The sequence below is a fragment of the Pongo abelii genome, chromosome 5, assembly GCF_028885655.2.
Source record: "Pongo abelii isolate AG06213 chromosome 5, NHGRI_mPonAbe1-v2.0_pri, whole genome shotgun sequence".
Taxonomy (NCBI): Eukaryota; Metazoa; Chordata; class Mammalia; order Primates; family Hominidae; genus Pongo; species Pongo abelii.
In genome coordinates, this window is record NC_071990.2 from 100863755 (window position 1) to 100886704 (window position 22950).

General features: G+C 37.7%; 1 protein-coding gene across 1 annotated transcript in view; it reads right to left on the reverse strand.

Moving 5' to 3' along the window:
• The window catches only part of MCHR2 (melanin concentrating hormone receptor 2), a 31223-nt gene extending 16713 nt beyond the window's left edge, over positions 1-14510 (reverse strand). Inside the window, exons 1-3 of the mRNA XM_002817186.3 lie at positions 14303-14510; positions 6081-6290; positions 1651-1845 (exon numbers count right to left, since the gene is read on the reverse strand). Coding sequence (XP_002817232.1) covers positions 1651-1845; positions 6081-6290; positions 14303-14484 — 587 coding nt within the window. The 5' untranslated portion in view covers positions 14485-14510. The remainder of the gene's footprint in view (positions 1-1650; positions 1846-6080; positions 6291-14302) is intronic.
• Between the last annotated feature and the right edge of the window lie 8440 nt (positions 14511-22950).

The window sequence follows — 22950 nt, forward strand, 5'->3', positions numbered from 1 at the left end:
CACATATTTGAGTTCTGGAGTTCTGGAGTTCTGGGATATTGCTAATGATAACCTTGGTGCTGTATATTTGTTTTTGATTTTCTGAGGGCTCTGGGAGTGGGGACAGTCAGCTTGCTTCTATGCTGCCATTTTGGAACTGGAAGTGCGGTCCTATCTACGTTGCACTGTTATGTCCCAGATGTTTGTGTTCCCTCAAAATTCCTATGTTGAAAACCTAACCCCCAATAAAATGGTATGAGGAAGTGGGGTCTTTGGGAAGTAATTAAGTCATGAGAGTGGCGCCTTCATGAATGGGAATAGTGTACTTATAAGAAGAGACACAAGAGAGCTTGCTTCCTGTCTCTCTCTTTTGCCACTTAAGGATAAAATGAGAAGTTGGCAGACTGCAACCTGGAAGAGGGCTGTCATCAGAACTTGATCATGCTGGCACTTTCATCTTGGATTTCCAGCTTCTAGAACTGTGAAAAATAAATTTCTATTGTTTACAAGCCACCTAGTCTATAGTACTTTGTTATACTAAACTGAACAAGACATGCAAGCATATGAATTTTTTTTTTTAACTGGATTAGTGGATTTGCAGGTCCTTTACCGCCATCTTTCTTTGACTGTGTCCACATAATGCAGAAATGACTTACCTATTTGACAAGTGATGGAGTAAGAGAAAGTAATCTGCCAGACTGACTTGAGATAGCATATGTAAAAATATCTAACACAGTTATTGGCCATTGGTAGTTGCTCAAATAATTTAATCATGAACTCCAATTCTGTGTATAAATTTCAAATTGAAGACTTTTAATTTCTTTTTAAATTAAAATGTATAAAATGGCTATGGTAGTTGCATTAGTTTCCTAGGACTGCTATAAGAAATTAGCACAAACTGGATAGCTTAAAACAATAGAAATTTATTCTCTCACAGCTCTGAAAGCTAGACATCTGAAAGCAAGGTGCTGGCAAATTTGGTTCTTTAGAGGCTCTGAAGGAAAATCTGCTCTATGCCCCCTCCTACCCTCTCTGCTGGTTTCTGGCAATCCTTGGTGTTCCTTGACTTACAGACACATCACTCCAATCTCCGCCTCTGTCTTCAAGTGTATTCTCTTTTCTGTGTGTCTCTGTGTTTCTTAAAATCTGCTTCTCCTTATCAGGACAATAGTCATTGGGCCCACCCTAATCCAGCATGTCCTTAACTTAGCTTGATTACATCTGAAAAAACCCTATTTCCAAATAAGATCACATTCACAGGTATGGGGAGCTGGTGTAGGACTTGAACATGTCTTTATAGGGGACACAATTCAAGCAAACTACAATTGCATACTGATGAGGCGGAGTCTGAGCAACTCTGGAAATTCCTTACCTCCCTTGATTGCTGCATTCCCACTGCATCTGGCTGCTATGAATCTTTAAAATCCATGTTTAAATATATTTGTGTCCACTGAGGTTACATGATTGAATTCAAAATCTTTTTCTAAAGGTTACCCTCTCCTTAAAAATCAAACTATCACCTTGATTGCAAGTGTGGAGAAACCTAAGTGGAGATACTGGCGAGAAAAGGATCCACAAGGATACTCTTTGAGGCTGCTCACATGTTGACAAGGAGAATGAAGTACTTCACAACTTAATTCAACTCATTTTTCTTAAGTTTTTACAACTTACCAGAGTACATCGTCAGGGGATGTCAAATCAAAAGCACAACTCTCGACACCATCTTTAAATTTGATGACCTTCGAGTAGACCCAGACAGGCAATGCCAGGATAAAGGAAGCTGCCCAAAGGCCCAAATTGATCCGGATGGTCTTGTACCTTGTTCTCCAACTCGTCAGTCGAAATGGTTGGACGAGGGCAAAGTACCTGCAAAGGCACTCAGGAAGAGTTTTGGAACAATCAATAAAAGCACTGAGCTCCAAGGATGAAAGGTTCATGATTAGAGTAAATTATTAGCATTATTTTCCTTTCTGAAGCACACCTCTATCAGGGCAAAAGAAAGTTATATTTTTTAAGAGCTGCCTGGTATCTGTAGAGAAAACAATTCTTCACCCTGCAAGTCTGAATAAACCACTCACTGAAATAGCTGTTCCTTCTACGAATACATTGATAATGGTAAAATTCTGCAGTGCAAACTTTCTTTACAAAGGGGCTTTTCCTATAAACGAGACTCTGGAAAACTTTGTCTCTGAACAGGGATTTCCTCCAAGAGGAAATGACCCCTTTCCCAGCAAGATTTACTGACACAGAGGCAGGAAGGAAGAAAATGTGGGGCTAAGAGAATCCCTCAGCAGAAAGGGGTTCAGGCACATAGAACATTTTGCCCCGATGGCTTTATACTAAAGTCACCAGGCTCATGGACTTTCAGCTCACAGAAGTCACAGTGAGGATTAACAAGTGTGGCTAGTATAGACAATGCAAATTCCTTAAGGAACTTAGGCTAGAAGCCAGAGGGAAGAAATGGGCTAATTTCATGGGGAAGCATTTTTCTTTATTTTTTCTCTTTTCATTTTAGAGCCAGGAAAAAAGGGGTAATCATTAATCAAACTTGAAATTCTGACATATCAAATGTATTTAGTCCTCCAGCAAATCCAAAAATTTTTCAGAGCAAAGTGAAAGCTGAGAATGAAAAACAAGCTCAGATTCAGAAGGAAGGCTATTTGAAAAAGCACAGCTTTGCTGGGAGCTGGGGGTTGGTGGAGGATAGTATTAGTAGAAATTAAACAAATATAAAAATGGGTTTTATGGTCACTTAATTTTCTCCATGTTTTTGTAAAGCTACTTAACGAAGGCTCACAAAAATAACAAATTTCCTGTCCTCTTGTGCTTTCAATTTTGCACCAGAAGCAGGACATTTGTATTCAATTAAGGGGCCTTTGGTTGCAGAGAGTGGTTTCTGGCCAGGGATCCTCAGCTACCCATCCTCTGCACACTGCACATGCATTCCGCCGTGGCTAACGAGGGAAGGGCCTCTTTTCTCCCTGCTGGGGAAGTGGATGACGTAGTGACTGCATAGCAGCACAGCCATCATTTTTAGTGGAATTATAGGATGATGAAGTCATGGGATCAAGCAATTAAGGAATCTTCTCTGATAGCATCCCTCCCAAGCTGAAAACCTTTCAGTGGTTTTCCATCAATTTTCAGAATTCCTCCCATGATCCACAGGTCTTTTTTCCTACCTGGTTCTGCCAGCTACTCAAGCTGGAGCCTGTGCCAGTCTCTCCCTTGACTTCCTCAAGCTCTTCCCCTTTCAAGGTTAGGCACATGCTGCTCTACCTGCCTGGCAGGATCTGCCTCTGCTTCTTCTTGCTCTTCCTTCAAGTCCCTATTTAACTGTCTCCCTCTTAGGGAAGACTTCTCTGACCACCCATTCTATACAAGGGACCATGACTACAAAAGAAGATTATAGGAGACTCTACTTTTCCCTCCTAGTGTATTATCACTATGTGGAAATATACAATTACTTGTGGGACTCTTCACTTAATGTCTGTCTACACCACTAGAATGAAAGCCCCATGAGGGCAGGAGCCTTGACTATTAGTTTAAGGCCACTGTATCCCCTGTGTCCAACAATCTCTGGCATATGGTTCATGCTCAATAAATATTTTTTGAATAAATGAATGAATCAATTGCAAATTTTGGCCCCTACTTACTGACTCTTGATGTTTTAGAGAATTTATTTATAAAAGTAGCCACTAATGAAAGTCTAGGTAGCTTTCATTTGAAGGCAAACATTTTTAATATTTTTGATGTTTATATATTGTTTTTGTATGGCTATGGAGGTAGAAGCCCACTGCTAAATATTCTACACACTTGCAGTTATCACTAATTAGGGAAAGCAAAATGAGTTGTTGGAAACACTTGAAATGTATGATCCATTAAACCGGCAATTAAAATGATTTAAATATGTAAACACTAAGGCATACTGATGGCACTGACATTTAGATGTGATCTCACAAAGCAAGCCTCATTTCTCTTTTACAAAATTGCAGATTTTGTTAAACTTTTATGAATTTAGTGGAGTTAGAATTACAAGAAATGTGAGGAAGGAAATGGTTCAGTTTTATAGCCTCTTCACTTGTTTCTTACCACCTGATCTTCTCAGAGCGAGGGGAAGGAAAGGGCAGAATGTCTTAAATGTGAAATGAAATTTTAGTGTACTATGTCCATTGGATTAAAACAAAACAAAACAAAAGACTAGGAGAAAGACATCACGCATGCATGTGTACACACATATATACGCAGAGAAAAACCTGTCAGTATTTAAAAACATACACAGTTTGTCTGTTCCAAGGCAGAAAATAGCCATTCACTTCGTTTACAGTAAGAGATTTATAGGAGTATACCCGTTTATTTTTTTTTCAATAAAAGCCAATATTCTCCTGCATCCAAGGCACAGTGTATAAAGAAGCTTGTATTATCCCCAAGAAAGGGATTACTGTTGGTATGGTCTGTACTTTAGATCACTTTTCTACAGCGAGCCTGGCCTGTTCAAGGCCCTCTTCCTGGTATTGGAACCCTGACAAGCTTATGGGGCTTTTCTCATGACACAGTCACATTGGCTGGCATCAGCTGAGCTAACCAGACCTATGCAGTATATTGATTTAAAAATGTGTTAGTTACAAGTTGAGAAGCACATTCTATATTTTGAAAGTTCTCTTGCAGAAAAACAAAAGGATATTTAAAAATTTACCATTATTATTCATTCTTGTCAGAGTGAATGATTTATATGAACCTTACAATCCTTTTTTTGTTCATCTGAAGAATGGCTCATCACTTCCCCACCCAAAAGTCCCACTTGGAAGGGTGAAAGAGACAGGGTTCAGGACGATTTCTGGATGGACCCAGGGAAATTTAACATATCCTTCAAGACATTCATTCATTCATTCATCAATATTTTTTGAGCACCTGAGTGCCAGGCACTGTTACACACACATTTATGATGTATTGGTGGACCAAGACCCTGCCTTTGTGGAATTTACATTTGAGGTGCAAGGGAACGAGACAATAAATAACACACACACACACACACACACACACACACGTGATTTATGTAATATATTTGAATCAAAGGAAAAAGACAGTAGAACAGAGCAAGGAGGAGTAACTGTGTTGGGCTAGGGTTGGGTTGGGAAGAAGGCAGATGGAGATTTTAAGTGGGTTGTCCTAGAAGACAGAGTATCGCTGTTGGAAGTACTATGGTTTCTTTAGGCCCTGTTTCTGTTTGGGGTGAGCTGCTAGGACCTGGTGTGGACGTTCTGGCATCTGGATAATGCAGGGCACATCCTAGCTTGCATGCTTCCTAGACGGGCCAGATAGTGAGGCAGTTACAACTATCTGCCATCTCTAGAGTCAGATGGCTTGGGTCTGAACTGGATTCTACCACTTATTGGTTCCATAAGTACTACCATCACCATCATCTCCTCAAATAACATTAGCTTACATGGATGGTGAAAAGGGCTATGGCACATTCCAGGACATAGTGGAATACATTTCTAATAATATAAAATAACAGCATTTGTATTAACCAATCACAATAATGTTTGTAAAAGATGATCTCCCTGGCAGTGGGAAATTGCTTCATGGTTGTATAATCACATCTATTTACTCCACTGATTCCTTAGAGCTATGAGGCAATAACAAGTGTATGAGACAGTGGACATATCAGAAATAGCCTTGGACAGAGACTAAGGAAACCCACTTTAATTCTTGGCTCTGCCACTAATTCTCTATGTGCTTCTAGCAGATCTCCTCACCTCTCTGGGCCTCAGCTTCCTTACTGTGAAATTGATGGGGGGAATTCATTCTGGTTTCTAATATTTCCTGGTTTTGTGATTTTTTTTTCTTGCACTGAATTGCAAATAAAACTGAGTCAAAAAGAATGATTAGAAAAAAGGAAATTTTTGTGTTTTATGTTTTCCATTAAAAATATTCCTCTGTGAAAGTTGAACAAAATATTCTTAAGTAATCAGTCCTACAATAAAACAAAGGAAGAAAACCTTTGATGTTATAAACCAAAACTGGTGTCAGAATTGGAATGAGCTTGGGGAAGCACAAGCACCTCTGATTTATATTAAGATATTTCAAAGTCGTTCACTTACCTGTCCACACTCATTACAGTCATGATGGCACTACAGGCAAATTGGTTACAAGTATCCAGGGATGTGATGATGGTGCAGAGAGGCCCCCCAAACACCCACTCTCCCCCTCGGGCCCATTGGTGAATAAGAAAAGGCATTCCAACTATGTGGACCAAATCAGCTACAGCCAGGTTGCAGATATAGATGTCAGGGACTGTTTTTTTCCTGGATCTGAAAGAGAGAGGAAACTGAGGATTGACACTGAATGTATACAGACTATTTGATATATGCTACCTGATACAAATTTTTAATTGCCATAATGCATTTTAAATGTTAAAGGAAAACCTACACAAATGCATAGAGGAAATGCCTAGTCTTGTGTATATTTAAGCATTTTGAACTATTTATTTGATAACTTACTGTGGTGGTTTAAAAATATGTCCACAAAATCTTTGATATTCCTTTCAGTAGGTGGAGCCTAATTCCCTCTCTTTGAGTGCTGACCTTATTAACTTGCTTCTAACAATAAGAATATGACAGAAGTGACAGTGTGTGACTTTGAAATTAGGTCACAAAGTTTTTGTGGGGCTTTCTCTTTGCTCTCTGTTGGATTGCTCTCCCTGGTGGAAGCCTGCTGCCATCTTGTGAGGATACTCAAGCAACACTATGGAGAGGTCCATGTGGAGAGGAACTGAAGCTCCAGTTAACAACCAGTTAGCACCAGCTTTCCAGGTATGGGAATGAGCTACCTTGGAAGTAGATCCTCCAGCTGCAGCCAAGCCTTCAGATAACTGTAACCCTGGAAGACAGCTTGATGGCAACTTTATGACAGATCATGAGCCAGAACCAACCAGCTAAGCTGCTCCTGAATCCATGACCATTGGACACATGTGAGACAGTACATGTTTATTGTTTCAAGCCACTATGTTTGGGGTAATTTTTTATGCAGCAACAAGTTATACCAACTTTAAATACACTCAGGCAAAAGATTTAGTCTTTACTCATTCCTAGTATTTAAAACAGCTGAAGACTGAAAATAAATGATTTCTGTTGTCTAATGCATTTTTTTTCTTGTTGCAGCTTAGGCCATTGTTAAGATTTCAACAATGACTTAGAAATATTCCAGTAAAATCTAACAAATAGCAAAGATTATTAATAAAGACCCTGAGATCCAGACGGGGAGAGTCATCTGAAAAGAGGGAGCTGGTAGATGGCACTGAGAATGATCTCATGTCTCCTGTGGGGAGCCGGGGGTGGAAGAAGTGAATTCAATGCTATCTAGAAGTGGCCTTCTCATCAGCAGGTGAAATACATTTCTGAGAGCAGAAATTTAAAATTTAGTTGGTTCCTACTTCAAGGAGCTGGCACATTCAATAATAAGCAGGTATCATCTTTATCTGGGAGATTCTGTTCATTAATTCAACAAACATTTTATTGAGCACCAATTACATGGCAGGCATAATATTGTGCTCTAAGGCTGTAAAGCTAAACTATGTATAAACCCTGTCATCAAGGAGCTTATAGTCTAGACATGCATAAATAAATGATCACATTACAATTTGATGAGAGAAAACTAGAGACAAGTACAAGGACAAGAAGCACAAAGAAGGGGCCCCCTCCTCTTTCTTGGGAACTGTCAAGACAGGTTTATTGGCAGATGTGGACAAATAAGAATTTAAAGAGCATGTAAGAACCAGTCCTAAGATTATGCCACAATTGCTAGTTTTTTCCTATTTCAGGGCTAGTGCTCTGCTGTTTGGAAGCTAGTGTGTGTCTTTATTATTCATTGGCTACAACTTCTATAGCCTGTGAACTTCCTTTCTCAGTTGTCAGATTCTCAGGTGAAACATCAGACTGGGCGAGGACATCTCTTCTCCAGGCCTTGGCAGCAGGCACTGTGTGGGGAAGTTACTGCCATGGAGTCCTTATTCAGCAACCATACTGTATGCATTGTTGCTGCCGCTAAAAAAACAGGTTGGTTCCTTTCCCTCAGGAGCTTGGTGCCTCACACCAGAATGACCAAGAGGGAGAGGAGATATGAAGAAAAGATCATGTCAAACAAAAGACCAGCCAGCTGACTGTCCTTGGTCTCTCATCCCCTGTCCTCTTCAGGCCATTAGAGTGGGAAATGGAGAGGGGACAGGGAAGAGGGACAGATATTAGCAGTCAGATAGAAAGAGCTCCAAACTAAAAAAAAAAAAAAATCATAAATCTTAGTCTATAAATAGATGTTATTTGCATGTGAATTGGGATATAAACCATAAGCAGTTGCTTTGGTCTCAATTGCAGCAATTAGATCCATGGCCCTTGCTTTTCTCTAGAGGGGTACCCATCATTTACTGATAATGAATTATGGTAATTCTATTGTGGGAACAGTGCAGGCCATTAACTGGCAATCAAAAAGAATTAAATAAAAGTGTGTCTAGATGATATTCTGTACAGTACAAAGAGAATTCTGAAGCAATTGATAAATTTATCTGGACATAAGTTACTAGGGAAATATGAATAACACATTATATTTATTATTGTCTTCTTTACTGAAAGCAACAGCATCAAAATTAAAAACAATTAAACAGAAATTGTAAAATTTCTAACTATATAAATTATATCCCTTTTTAGGTCTAATTTATCTTCAGATTTCCTGTTGTCAGACTTCATGAAATTTATATTTCTTATGATGTAAACATTTAATATAAAATACAAAGACTTGTGATAATTTTGGCTAACATGTGCTCCATATGGTTAACGTGGTCATATCTAATGCTCATTAATTTGAGGAATGATAAAATAAATTATGGTATTCCACACTACCACACTCAATAGGATGTAGCTGTATTCATAGTTTGAAAGAATATTTAATCAGATGAGAAAATACTTACACTATTAAGTAAAAAGATAAAAAGAAAGAATACTCATAATGTGTATAGCATGACTCTAAATTTATTTAAACATTTGTTAAAAAATTTGCAGGAACAATATGTGAAGTGATCAGAGTGATCATCTATTTGGTAGTAGTATGACTGATTTTTTACTTTATTGTTTGCATTTTCTCACAATTTTTCAAAATTTCTATTAAAACTATGCTTACCTTTTGCAATCAGAAATAATAACATATGATATGGATTAAGTAAAACTAACAAAACATAACACTACGCATGTAGGCCGCTGTGCTTGTCATTCGCCAGCCTGTCCTCAGGCCCCTTTGCCAATTGGCTTCTGATTAGGTTTGGCCAGTCAGAAGCACCAGTGGGAACTGGAGAGTAAGGAGGAGAGGAGAAGCCAGAATGTAGCCTTCACACCATGGTCCAAGATACCAGCGGGGCTCCAGCTCCCACCAGGCAGCCCAGATTCCTGAGGGCTGAAAAACCTCTTTCTCCCTTTCTCCCTCCAGCTTGGGGCAGGGAGAGGAAAGTGGTGTTGGGGTGAGGGATGGGATAGGGTGTAGAACTGGCTTCCTGCTCTTGTTAATCTCTGGGTTGCCTCACCATCCCATCTGGCATTTAACTCTAGTTGAATTAAATTGCTATCATGAGCCTATGCCAATGGATTAGTAGTCATTTCCTGAAGCACTGTGCTGAGAAGAATTCTGAGTCCTCACACAGGACAGACCTATACAGGACAGACCTGTGTGATTAGAGATGACTGCTAAGGGTGAGAGAGTTTACAGTAGAGTCCTATATTTGCCAACCCTTCCCTAGATACATAGAATGATAGAGTGGAAAGATATCCTAACTGGGAATTTTATTTTCATTTCTATGCCCTCGCTCATTGTGCCCTTAGGCAAGCGACTCAACTTCCTTAGATTCCCAAGCCAGCTTAGCATATTGGCCAACTGGACCACAGCTCATCTGAACAGATGTTGTTGCATGGTACTCTGGCATCTAAAACATATCTGTGCAGCCAAGGGTATGGGTCAATTCCAACAAGAGTCTGTGTATGGCTGACACTTGGAAATGGTAGAGGGCTGGGTCAGAGGGAGCTGTTGGTTATTATTTAATCTGGGTGGGGAAAAAAGAGACCTGTGTTCTAAAACGTTTTCCATCCCTGTCAGCAACTGGAATTCTACCATTAGACAGTATTCCTCTAGGTTAACACATTGTCCATCTTGTAACCTCTGTTTCACGAATTCATGACTTAGTGTGAATTAGCTGACCTGACAGGGAGATGAGGGCAGGAAGTGATGAAATGGGAACTCTTTATTTTTGGAGGGTAGGGCACCTTTTATACAGACTCTGCCCACTTGAAGGGAGTCTGTCAGTAAACAGAAGAAAGATGTGTTCAGAAGGTGGATGTGGGGGTCTGACAAAACAAAGTTGTCCCTTTATTGAAGTACAGGTGATTCCCAGGGCCTGCTGTGCCTGTGGAGACAAGTTGAGTAATGGGGTTGAGTTCTTCAATCTGTCTCCTGGGAATGCAAGAGGAAAATATTATAATTGGCTCAATTTTCTGCCTACATTTTCTAAACTGGCTTCCTTTGACCTGCTATAAATTTAATGTACAACAGACTAGTGATGATCTGGCCTCATTATTTTATAGTCACCCTCCTAATGCACAAATTGCTTCTTGCTTTTAAAAAAAGGCACATAGAACATCTTATTCTTGAAGCTCCATCTTCCTTAAACATATTTATTTTATATATGTTTCTGGTCTTCATTTGACAAAGTCAGAGATTAGTTCATTGCTTGCTTTCCAGCATCATTAATGATTTTATTGACTGTTAGTTCCATTGGTGAACAACGGTTTTGATACAATTACTACTGTAAAAGGAAAAGTCATTAAATCTTGTTTAAATGTTATTTATTTCTCCTTATCGTTACCGTAGTCTTAATATTTTATTTAATTCACCTGTCTGTTCAGAAAGTAACAAATAAAAGATCATGGCAAAGCATGATGAAAACATTAATACAAATTGCCTTAAAATATTTAGAGAGCAATTTGCAAAAAAGTTGATAAATTGCTAGCCAAATAAATAAATAAATGCAAGTTGCCTTCAAATGACTTTTGAAAGATTAATACATTTTTGGAGAGCAATTTGCAAGGAAAAGTGTTAAAATCTTAGCAAAAAAATTAAAACTGTTGTTTTAATTAAAAGTTGTTCCCGATACTTTTTGAAAGATTAAAATATTTATTTTAAAAGCTCCATTAGCATTTCTTTATCTAATGTATATTCTCACATTATGTATAAAATGATAATATGAAGAAATGATAGATTTTTCACAATAATGCAAACAAATTGGTCCGTACAATGGCTCAGGTGTTTTTCTCCTCAGTTAAATGACGGTTGACTTTATGTTGAAAATCTGTTTCCATAAGTTATAGCTCAGAATTGACTTTTAGAAGAGTTCACATTGCACATGTCTTCCTTTTTTTCAACTTTGTCTCTGTATAAATAGATGGGATTAAGCTGTTATCTATTGGTGTAAATTGAGGGGTCCAAGGAATTTCTCTGGCTCCAGACATCTCTTCAACAGCTTGTCACAAGAGCTGGAATCCCACACTGAAGAGGTTTTGCATATAAAAGTTGCCTGTGAAAATGCAAACATTTCGGAAGGGCTAACACCTAATAAGGACTTGGTTTTTCAATGGTGGTACCAAGGCTTTTGAGTGTGGGACACACCATATGTATCTGTAGAAGAGCAGGGCAGAAATATTGGAGGCCATGAGGGAGAGATGGAAGGAGAACTGGGCAGGTCCAACAGGCAAACGGGAGTGAGCTAGAAACATTCTCAAGTCTCTGGCTATTAACTCTCTACTCAGCACTATTGCCTCTTTGAGGCTCCCTTAGAATATTTGATTACTTCCATTTTCTTTCCTGGAACTTATCTGAGCCATCTTTCCCCCCCCAATTGATTGTTTTTAAAGTCTTTCTTTTATTATTTTTCAAATTATTCCATGAGTTTATATCTCATCTTCCCCACTAGAACATGAACTTTTTAGACAGATGCTGCTTTTTTTTTTTTTTTTTTTTGGTATTTTCATAAACCCTAGGGCAATGCAGGGCATGCAATAGGTATTTACTAATATATATTGAATTGAATTTTTTCTAGCACTTAAAGAAAAGTTTAAAATGCTTGATATTCACAAATAGCTTTACAGGACACAATAAGGAATGCTTGAATTTATTAAGAGTAGAATCCCTATGTACTAAATAAATCTTCAGCTGTGACTGGTGTAAAAAATACCATTGATCCTCTACTTCTAACTGCAGAGATAGCGAAACTGAAAGTTTGAGAGAGGGCTGGCTGAGGAGACGCCACCTGGGGAAGTGACAAGTTATGAGCCTTCTCAGGGGTGATAAGCACCATCCGCATGACCATCCTGAGGGCTCCTCTTGCTCTCAATTAAGCCTGTGAGGATTCTTTTATCTTTACAGCAAATCCAACAACTGTCTCTATAATTTTGATGACCTCTTTGTTTTCATTAGTTGTGGAGGAAATAGCCTTGAATTCGGAATAAATCTGAGTTCGATTGCCAGGATTGCTACTTACTAGCTCTGTGATGCTGGACCAGTTATTTACTCATCCGAGCCTCTTTTCTTAAATGGGTATAATAATAGTACTGCTGTGCTTTTTAAGTGTAATATGCTCCACAAAAGTTTGTTGCAGTTACGTGTTAATATGATGCTGAAAACACCTATTAGGTAGTACAGGTTGGGCATCCCTAACTTGAAAAATCCAAAATCTGAAATGCTCCAAAATCTGAAACTTTCTGAGGAATAACATGACCCTACAAGTGGAACAGTCCACACCTGACCTCATGTGATGGGTTGCAGTCAAAATGCTGCTGTACAACACACAGCATCTCCAAGGGAAAAATGACCCTCCCAGCCCCCTTCAGCTGCTGTTGTTTCACAACTGGTGCAGGTGTTCTGGTGATGTTACTGGGCTGCTTAGTTCCCCTGAACACATTATTTTTCACTGTATTTGTGGTATTAATGGTCATATTTTTTACTGCTAAGTATTGTTGTGTGAATAAGTTTAAGAAAGTGATTGTTTATTGGTTGGATGTAAATATAGAGTCAGGAATGATGGTGACACCAAAAAACCACAGATGTCCACATGGGTGGCTGAGAGAGTAACGCCTTTACTTTGTGATGGTTTGATTTACAAAAACTTTGTCTCATGCATAAAATTATTCAAAATATTACATAAAATTACTTTCAGGCTATGTGTATAAGGTATAAGCGAGACATAATGAATTTTGTATTTAGACTTGGTCCCTTCTGCAGGATATCTCATTATGCATATACAAACAGCACAAAATAAAAAAAAAAATCTGAAATCTGAACCACTTCTGGTCCCAAGCATTTTGGATAAGGGATACTAAACCTGCAGTCTAGAATATCTTTTATAACATATGAATATGGACAAACATTTTGAAAATGGCGATTTTAAGTATAATCAGAAACTAGGATGAAAAAGTTAACATCCTATAGTTATTAAAACTAGCAAAACTTACATGTGAAAATAATCAGGATAGCAAATATACCAAGTAGCTATAGGGCTTGTGTGCACTAATTCTGAATCCATTTTGTAAAGTCCCTAGAAAACAAATAATCAGTTCTTATTCTCCAAGTAAAGTTCTTACTCTGTCTCTCTACTTGAGAGGAGGAAATTACCTGAATTAGGTGGGAGATGTGGTGCCCAGGCAGGAGGTACTCGGGGGCAGATGTCTCTTAGTTTGGTCTATATAGGCTGCTCTACATGAAAGGGAACAGCCCACTACTTATGACTTCCTGCATCTTCTGGTGATCAGATAAAGTTTCTCTTTTGCCCAAGTGAGTAAAAGAATCTCTTTCACCTGCCTAAACAGGTCAGCTTTTTAGGATAATTCTTATTGCTGGAAAATAAAATGTTGCATTGCAGTTTCAAATCTTACCTGGGCCCTACCCTTGGAGATTCTGAGTTAATGGGTCTGGGGTGAAACTGTATATCAGGAGTTTTTAAAGCTCCCCAGGTGATTCTAATATGCAGCTAAGACTGAGAGTCATTTCCCTAAAAACTCACTGACCCAGCAGTAAGAATTGGCCTAGGTCTTAGCATGTTGAGATTTGCAACTGAGATGTTACCTAATGCATGACGAAAATATCTGTAGAATCTTCATTAATTATCTTAATTATCTTAAGCAAATATTTCCAAAATTGCATTTCATTAAGCAAAATGCTACAGGGGAAATGATTCATTTAGGGAGCTTTGACTGTAGGTTCCTAAAGTACGGAAGGAGAAAAAAAAAGGAGCCCTTACCTTATTATAGTGAATACAATGAGGATGTTGCCAACCAGCCCTGTTGAACAGATAATCCCAATCATGGAAGGGAGGATGACTGTATCTACCACACTGGCAGTTTGATAAGCAAACTCTTCATTCCAGGATTTGTTTAAAAGTTCGGCAGAGGTGTTCCAACAAGATGTGTGAAATGGATTCATTGTTCATGGACTTCCAGGGATTAAAGCTGTGAAGTAATAGGAAGTGATTTATTTAGTGAACATTCCCTCAATATAACTTCCTTTACCTAATTCAGATGATATTTTTTGGAACCTCTGTTTTTAAAACCAAGATTCCATGGAACACAGGATTCCAGGGTGAGTATGATTGGTCCCTGTTCGTAGTAATCTCACAGATTACTGTAAGAGATAGGTAAACAGCAAGTTACAGAACAACATGAGAAGCACCATGATAACCTTTGTATCTTACCACATCTTACTGTACTATGTGCTTTGAGCATAGGTGATATTTACCTAGTATATACTGGTCCTGGTTGTTTACAGATCACGTCTATTCTCATTGGCCTGCAGATCTGTTCATATTGGCTAGTATTCTTGTAACACTTATGTTGTTAAATATGTCCTCTCTGTCTGCTCTAAAATGCATGGGGCCTACTGAACTCAGAGTGTTTAGAAATGGAATGGGTAAGACTTCCAGATGTGATTATTGGACTATCTTGAAGCATGAGGGAGAGTTAGCTCAGCAAAGTAGAGTTGTGGGAAGGGAAAAGTGTTGTAGCCAGCGGAGGCACCATGTGCAAAGAAGTATTCAAGGCCAAACACTCACTGCCAAAAAATAAACAAGTAAATAAAGCCAAATAGAACTAGAAAATTATTTGCTTGATCAACTGTTTTGATAAAAGACATTTTAAAAATGTCATCTAAGTCTGGTATTTGGAAATGATAAATTGGATTACTCAGATTAATCTTCCCACTGAAAATAAAATATGCTGGACAAAATGTGTGTGTGTGCATGTGTGTGTGTGTATTTATATTTAGGTGTGTCTGAGTGTGTGTATACAGCAATCTCACCTATATAAATATATATTATACATACACATATACATGAATTCATATATGCTTACATACATTTATATGCACATTGATTTGAAATCTATACATACATAAAAATAAACTCCATGTGACTTAAAAACAAATGTAAAAGGCTTTTAGAAGTGAATATAGAGTATCTTTAGGTCCTCGGAGTAAAAAATTCCATAAACAAGACACAGAAGACACAGATGTTTAATAAAAACCGGAAAAATTTGATTACAATGAAAAAAAATCTGTTCATTAAAAGACACCATTAAGATGGTAAAATAGGAAATCTCAGACCCTCTTTCTCCTATGGCAACACTGATTCAACAGCCATACGTGGAACAATTCCCTTTGTGAGAAATCCAGAAACCAGTTAAGAAACTTTTGCATCCAAGGCAAATGGGAAGCCAGCTACATCAAAGCCAATAGAAGAACCTGTGGCACCCTCTTGCCATAGTCTCTCTGGCACAGTACCATGTGATCAGGGGAAACTTCCAGCTTCTGGCTTCTTCCTGGGGAGAGAGAGAAAACTGGAGCACATGTCCATTGTTCTGACTTTCAAGGGGCTTCCTTGGGGACAGGCTTTTGTCTCATCTATCTCAGTGTACTGCCAGGAAATGGCATATTCTGGATACCTGGAGGCTCCTTAGAACAAAAGAGCTGGGCAGTGTGCTGCTGCTCCAGAGGACCTATGGTATAGCTGACAGAGGTCAATGCTGCTTGGCAGTCTCTTCCTTAGGAGGAGTGAAGATTGGAGCATATATGCAGTGTTCTGGCTTTTGGGGGGTTTCCAGAGGGACTGGTTTCTGTATAGCCCAAACTAGAGCACTGATGAGACCTCATGTACTCTGAATGCCTGGAAGGCCACTGGGAACAAAAAGAGTCAGATGGCATGCTGCTATTTTGGAGAACCTGTGGTACAAAAGATAGATACCAACGGAAAAAGAAATTATGAGTTCCAGGAAAAAAGAAATTGGTAAATCTCTCTAAGTAGGAACCTAGACACACATGTCCAGAGGAGACATGTCCACAGAAATTGTTTGAGATGTCCCCTGAATCTGTAGCTATGCTGCTTGGTGAAGATGTTTCCCTGTCTGGAGCCAGTCTACAAAGACTAGGAGAGGTAGCTGTATTGTTAAAATGTGTAGATACCAATGCAAAGTTACAAGGAACACAAAGAAGCAGAGAAAAATTGCCCAATCGAATGAGCCAAGTAAATTTTCAGAAATTGATACTAAAGAAACAGTTAGATAATAATTACCTGACAAATAATTCAAAATAACCACCATAAAGGTGATTGATAAACTCATTAAAACAATACAGGAACAAAATGAGAGTTTCAGCAAAGGGAAAGAAAATATAAAAAAGGACCAAACAGATTTTGGAGCTGAGAAATGCAACAATTGAAATGAAAAATTCACTATAAAGTTTCAATAGCAGACTTGATCAAGCAAGAGAGAGAATCAGAAAATTTGAAGACAACTCATTTCAAATATAAACTAGGCAGAGGAACAAAAAGAAACAATAATAATAATGATAATAATAATAATAATAAAAGGTAAAAAAAGCCTAAAAGACTATAGGACACCATTGAAAGGATCCATATACATGTTACGGGCATCTCAGAAAAAGAAGAGAAAGAAAGGGACAGAAAGCTTATTTAAAGAAATAATGGCTGAAATCTTCCTAAATCTGGGAAGGGAAATGAACATCCAGATTCAAGAAGACCAGCCTACCTCAAATAGGCTACATCAAAAGAAGTCCACAAAGACAAGAGAAAATTTTGAAAGCAGCAAGAGAAAAATGATTCAAGGGACTTCCAATACACCTGTTAGTGGATTTCTTAGCAGAAACCTTGCAAGCCAGGAGAGAGTGGGATGATATAGTCAATGTGCTGAAAGAAAAAAAACTGGAAACCAAGAATACTATGTCCAGCAAAAATATTCTTTGAAAACTAAAGAGAGATAAAGACTTCTCAGACAACAAAAGCTCTTCAAGGAGAACTACAAACCATTGCTCAATGGAATAAAAGAGGACACAAACAAATGGAAGAACATTCCATGCTCCTTGATAGAAAGAATCAATATGGTGAAAATGGCCATACCGCCCAAGGTAATTTATAGATTCAATGCCATCCCTATCAATCTACCAATGACTTTCTTCACAGAATTGGGAAAAACTACTTTAAAGTTCATATGGAACCAAAAAAGAGCCCGCATAGCCAAGACAATCCTAGGCAAAAGGAACAAAGCTGGAGGCATCACGCTACCTGACTTCAAACTATACTACAAGGCTACAGTAACCAAAACAGCATGGTACCGGTACCAAAACAGATATAGACATATGGAACAGAACAGAGGCCTCAGAAATAATGCCGCACATCTACAACCATCTGATCTATGACAAATCTGACAAAAACAAGCAAGGGGGAAAGGATTCCCCATTTAATAAATGGTGTTGGGAAAACTGGCTAGCCATATGCAGAAAACTGAAACTGGACCCCTTCCTTACACCTTATACAAAAATTAACTCAGGATGGATTAAAGACATAAACATAAGACCTAAAACCATAAAAACCCTAGAAGAAAACCTAGGCGATACCTTTCAGGACATAGACATGGGCAAAGACTTCATGACTAAAATGCCAAAAGCAATGGCAACAAAAGCCAAGACTGACAAACGGGATCTAATTAAACTAAAGAGCTTCTGCACAGCAAAAGAAACTATCATGAGAGTGAACAGGTAACCTACAGAATGGGAGAAAAATTTTGCAATCTACCCATCTGCCAAAAGGCTAATATCCAGAATCCACTTAAACAAATTTACAAGAAAAAAACAACAACCCCATCAAAAAGTGGGCAAAGGATATGAACAGACACTTCTCAAAAGAAGAAAAAAAAGCGTTTTAGGAACACTTTTTTTTTTTTTAGAATGTTTTAGGAATGCTCTTACACTGTTGGTGGGAGTGTAAATTAGTTCAACCATTGTGGAAGACAGTGTAGCGATTCCTCAAGGTTCTAGAACTAGAAATACCATTTGACCCAGCAATCCCATTACTGGTTATACACCCAAAGGATTATAAATCATTCTACTATAAAGACATATGCTCACGTATGTTTACTGAGGCACTGTTCACGGTAGCAAAGACTTGGAACCAACCCAAATGTCCATCAAGGATAGACTGGATTAAGAAATGTGGCACATATACACCATGGAATACTATGCAGTTATAAAAAAGGATAAGTTCATGTCCTTTGCGGGGACATGGATGAAGCTGGAAACCATCATTCTCAGCAAACTATCACAAGGATAGAAAACCAAACACTGCGTGTTCTCACTGATAGGTGGGAGTTAAACAACGAGAACACATAGACACAGGGTGGGGGACATCACACACCAGGGCCTGTTGCGGGATGGGGGGCTGGGGGAGGGATAGCATTAGGATAAATACCTAATGTAAATGTCAAGTTGATGGGTGCAGCAAACCAACATGGCACATGTATACCTATGTAACAAACCTGCACGTTGTGCATATGTACCCTAGAACTTAAAGTATAATAATAAAATAAATATGAAAATCATGTCAAGTATCTTTTCCAACCACAATGGAATGAAATCCATGACAGCAAAACTAGCACGAGTTTATTTTTCCTTCTTCACAATTTCACAGATAGATGTTTTCTCATGTTATATCACATCAAATTCTGCATATGATTTTTAAAATTTCTTTAATAAGTAAAAATCTTTTTACCTTTTCACTTAAAGCACTTTATAGCTTTGCTTTGGCATATCCAAATTGCCAGCATTACTAGTCTTGTGCTTTGGGTCTGTTATTAAGTAAAATAAGGGTTACTTGAACACAAGCACTGCTACACCGTGACAGTCAGTCTGATAACTGAGACAGCTACTAAGTGACTAGCAGGCAGGTAGCATATGCAGCGAGGATATGGTAGATAAAAGGATTAATCACGTCTTGAGAGAAATGAAGTTAGATAGCATGAGATTTCACCATGTTCCAGTAATGGTGCACAATTTAAAACTTATGAATTGTTTATTTTGGAAATTTCTATTTACTAGTTTCTAACTGTGGTTGTCTACAGGTAACTAAAATCTTGAAAAGTGAAACCACAGATAAGGAAGGACTAGCGTATGGTCAACTGATCTTCAACAAGGGTGCCAAAGTATACCATTGGGGAGAGGATAGACTTTTCAACAAATGATGTTGAAAAATCTGGATATCTATATGTGAAGGAATGAAATTGGACCCTTATCTTTCACTACACACAAAAATTAACTCAAAATAGGTTAAAGACTTAAATGTATGACCAGAAATGGTAAAACTCCTAGAAGAAAACATAGGGGAAATCTTCATGACATTGGTTTTGACAATGATTTCTTGGATATGATATCAAAAACACAGGCAACAAAAGCAAAAATAGACAATGAGTCTACGTTGAACTAAAAAGCTTCTGAACAGCAAAGGAAACAACAGAGTCTAAATACATCCTACAGACTTGGAGAAAAATTTGCAAACCACAATTCTGATAAATGGTTAATACCCAAAATATAGAAGGAACTCCTATAACTTAATATTGATAGCAAATAAGCAAATAACTCTATTTAAAAAATGAGCAAGTAACCTGAACAGACATTTATCCAAAGAAGACATAGAAATGGCCAAAAGATATATGAAAAGATGCTCAAAGTCACTAATCAGGGAAATGCAAATCAAAACCACAGTGAGATATCACCTCATCCCTGTTAGTATGGCCATTACTAGCAAACAATAAAAACACACAAATGACAATAAAAAAAGTGACAAAACAAAAAACCCAGAAAATAAGTATTGAGGATGTGGAAAAATTGGAACTCTTGTGTACTGTTGGTAGGAATGTAAAATAGTGTAGCCACTATGGAAAACAGTGTGGAGGTTCCTCAAGCCAACAGGTAGAAACCACCTTAATGAACACTGATAGATGAATGTATAAAAAAAGTTTACACATACAATGGAATATTATTCCGCCATAAAATTAAGGGAATTCTGTCATATGCCACAATATGAATGAACCTTGAGGGCATGATACTAAGTGAAATAAGTCAGTCACAGAAGGAAAGATACTATATGATTTCACTTGCATGAAGTACCTAAATTAATCAAACTTATTGAAGCCAAAAGTAGGATGGTGATTGCCAGGGGCTGGAGGATGAGGAAGTGGAGAATTGTTGAATGAATATAAAGTTTCAATCATGCAAGGTGAAAACAGTTTAGGTATTTACTGTAAAATGTTGTGTTTATAGTTCATAATACTGTACTGGTCATTTATCAATTTGTTTGGGGGTGGATATCATGTTACATGTTTTCTTTTTAATCATAATAAGAAATGCATGTAGAGGACAAAAATGAATGTTTGAGAAATGATGTTCATGTTCATGTTCTAGGTGGAATATTCCATTCAATGTCCTACTGGTAAACTATGTTTGCAAAAAATAAAAAATAACATGGGAATTTAAAAAAATGACACAAGAAAGCCAAAAGTCAAGTCTCAGAGTGAAGATATTTCTAAGACATATAAACAACAAAAGACTCTTGTTCAAAATATATAAACTAGGTGTACGAACCTATAAAAAAAGATAGAGAAGCCTACAGAAAAATGGCAAGTGACTTCAACAGGCATTTACAAAACAGGCATCCGGCTGATGAATAAACATATTTAAAAGGCATTTAATTTCACTGAAGGTAAGGAAAAGGCTAATTAAAAGCACAATTGGATACCTTTGCTTAACTATCAGATTGGTGAAAATTTTCATGTCTAACAGTTCTAAGTGTTGGAGCCACAGAAATTCCCACCATTGTTGGCAGCATAAATGGATATATCACTCTGGAAAACAAGGAGGCATTATTAAAGTTGAATAGATACATATTGCTGCATGACCCTGAATCTTCCCCTTAGGTGGGATATACCTAAAGGTACACATGTTTATATGTACCAGGATATGTGCTTCAGAATGTTCACAGAAATATTCATTTAAAATGCCTTAAACTGAATGTATTAGTCTGCTACCACAGTGCTACGAAGAAATGCCCAGGACTGGGTAATTTATAAAGGAAAGGGGTTTAGTTGACTCACAATTCTGCATTGCTGGGGAAGCCTCAGGAAACTTACAATCATGCCAGAAGGCAAAGGAGAAGCAGGCACCTTCTTCACAGGGTGGCAGGATGGAGTGAGCACAAGCAGGAAAAATGTCACATGCTAATAAAACCATCAGACCTTGTGAGACTCACTCAGTGTCATGAGAAGAGCATGGGGGAAACTGCCCCCATGATCCAATTACTTCCACCCTTGTTCTGGCCCTTGACACATGGGGATTATGGAGATTACAATTCAAGATGAGATTTTGGGTGGGATACAGCTAAACCGTATAACTGAAATTAACCAAATGTCCATTTACAATGGAATGGATAAATAGATTGTGATATATTCACACAACGAAATACTATATAGCACTGGATGGGAACAGACTCTAGGTACACACAATAACATGGATGGATCTAAAATCATAAGGAAAGGCAAAAAGCAGAAATTCATATGTATGATTCCATTTTTATAGAATTAAAAAACAAGGCAAAATGTATCTATATTACTAGGGCTACATATAATGATGGTAAAAATATAAAGAAAAGCAAAGAAGTGATAACTGCAAATGTCAGATTGTTGGCCACCTCTGAAGAGAGAGTAAGTTGTGACTGGTTAAGTGATTCAGAAGGACCCTGATGAGCCAACAATGTTCTGGCTTTCTTGTCCTTGGTAGCCATCGTTTTATGTATGGTTCTGCAGGTTATAATAACAGTAAAAGTATTGTTAAAAAACCAGTCTAACACCTGACCATATGGTTTCAAGGCAATAATCTAACTCTCTTTTCTCTTCTTTATTAATGCTTATCTTAGTCTTAATTTTCTGCCACTGCTCTCTTTTACTTTCCAATTTGATTATTTCAAATTTTAAAAATCAGCTAATGTGATGTTCACTTTGATTGTGGTTCCGTTTTACGAAAATTTAATGCCAAAGTGTTTACAAAAATGCAGCAAAAGAGCTATTTTCAGGCAACACAGATAAATATGACTGACTGGCTGAACTCATTGAAGAAATTTGTATGGAGAAACATATTCAGTTAGTTACCTCATGCTGTTTTAAAAATAACTGATGTGGCTCTTTTAAAAAGGCAAAATGATTAATTTATTTTAATTTTCATTTCATTATTTAGATAATGAAATACTAGTGTTTAAGAGAGATTTAGGATACATGAAAATCTAGTGTTTTGTAATTATAAAATTTAAGATAACCAGAGAAAGTTAACTTTTATGACACTTGTTTTTTAAGCACTTCTGTAAGTTTAAAAAAGAAAATATGGATCATATATGCAAATGAATAGGTTTGGGAGGCATATGCATTTTTTAAAATGATGACTTAAGTTTAAGCCATAGGCAAACTTTTTCCAATGAATTATGTATAGCAATTTTTATGATCTCACAAATCATTTATGAATTTCAATATCTCTTCTCCAAATATAATCTACAGGAAGATAGCTTGC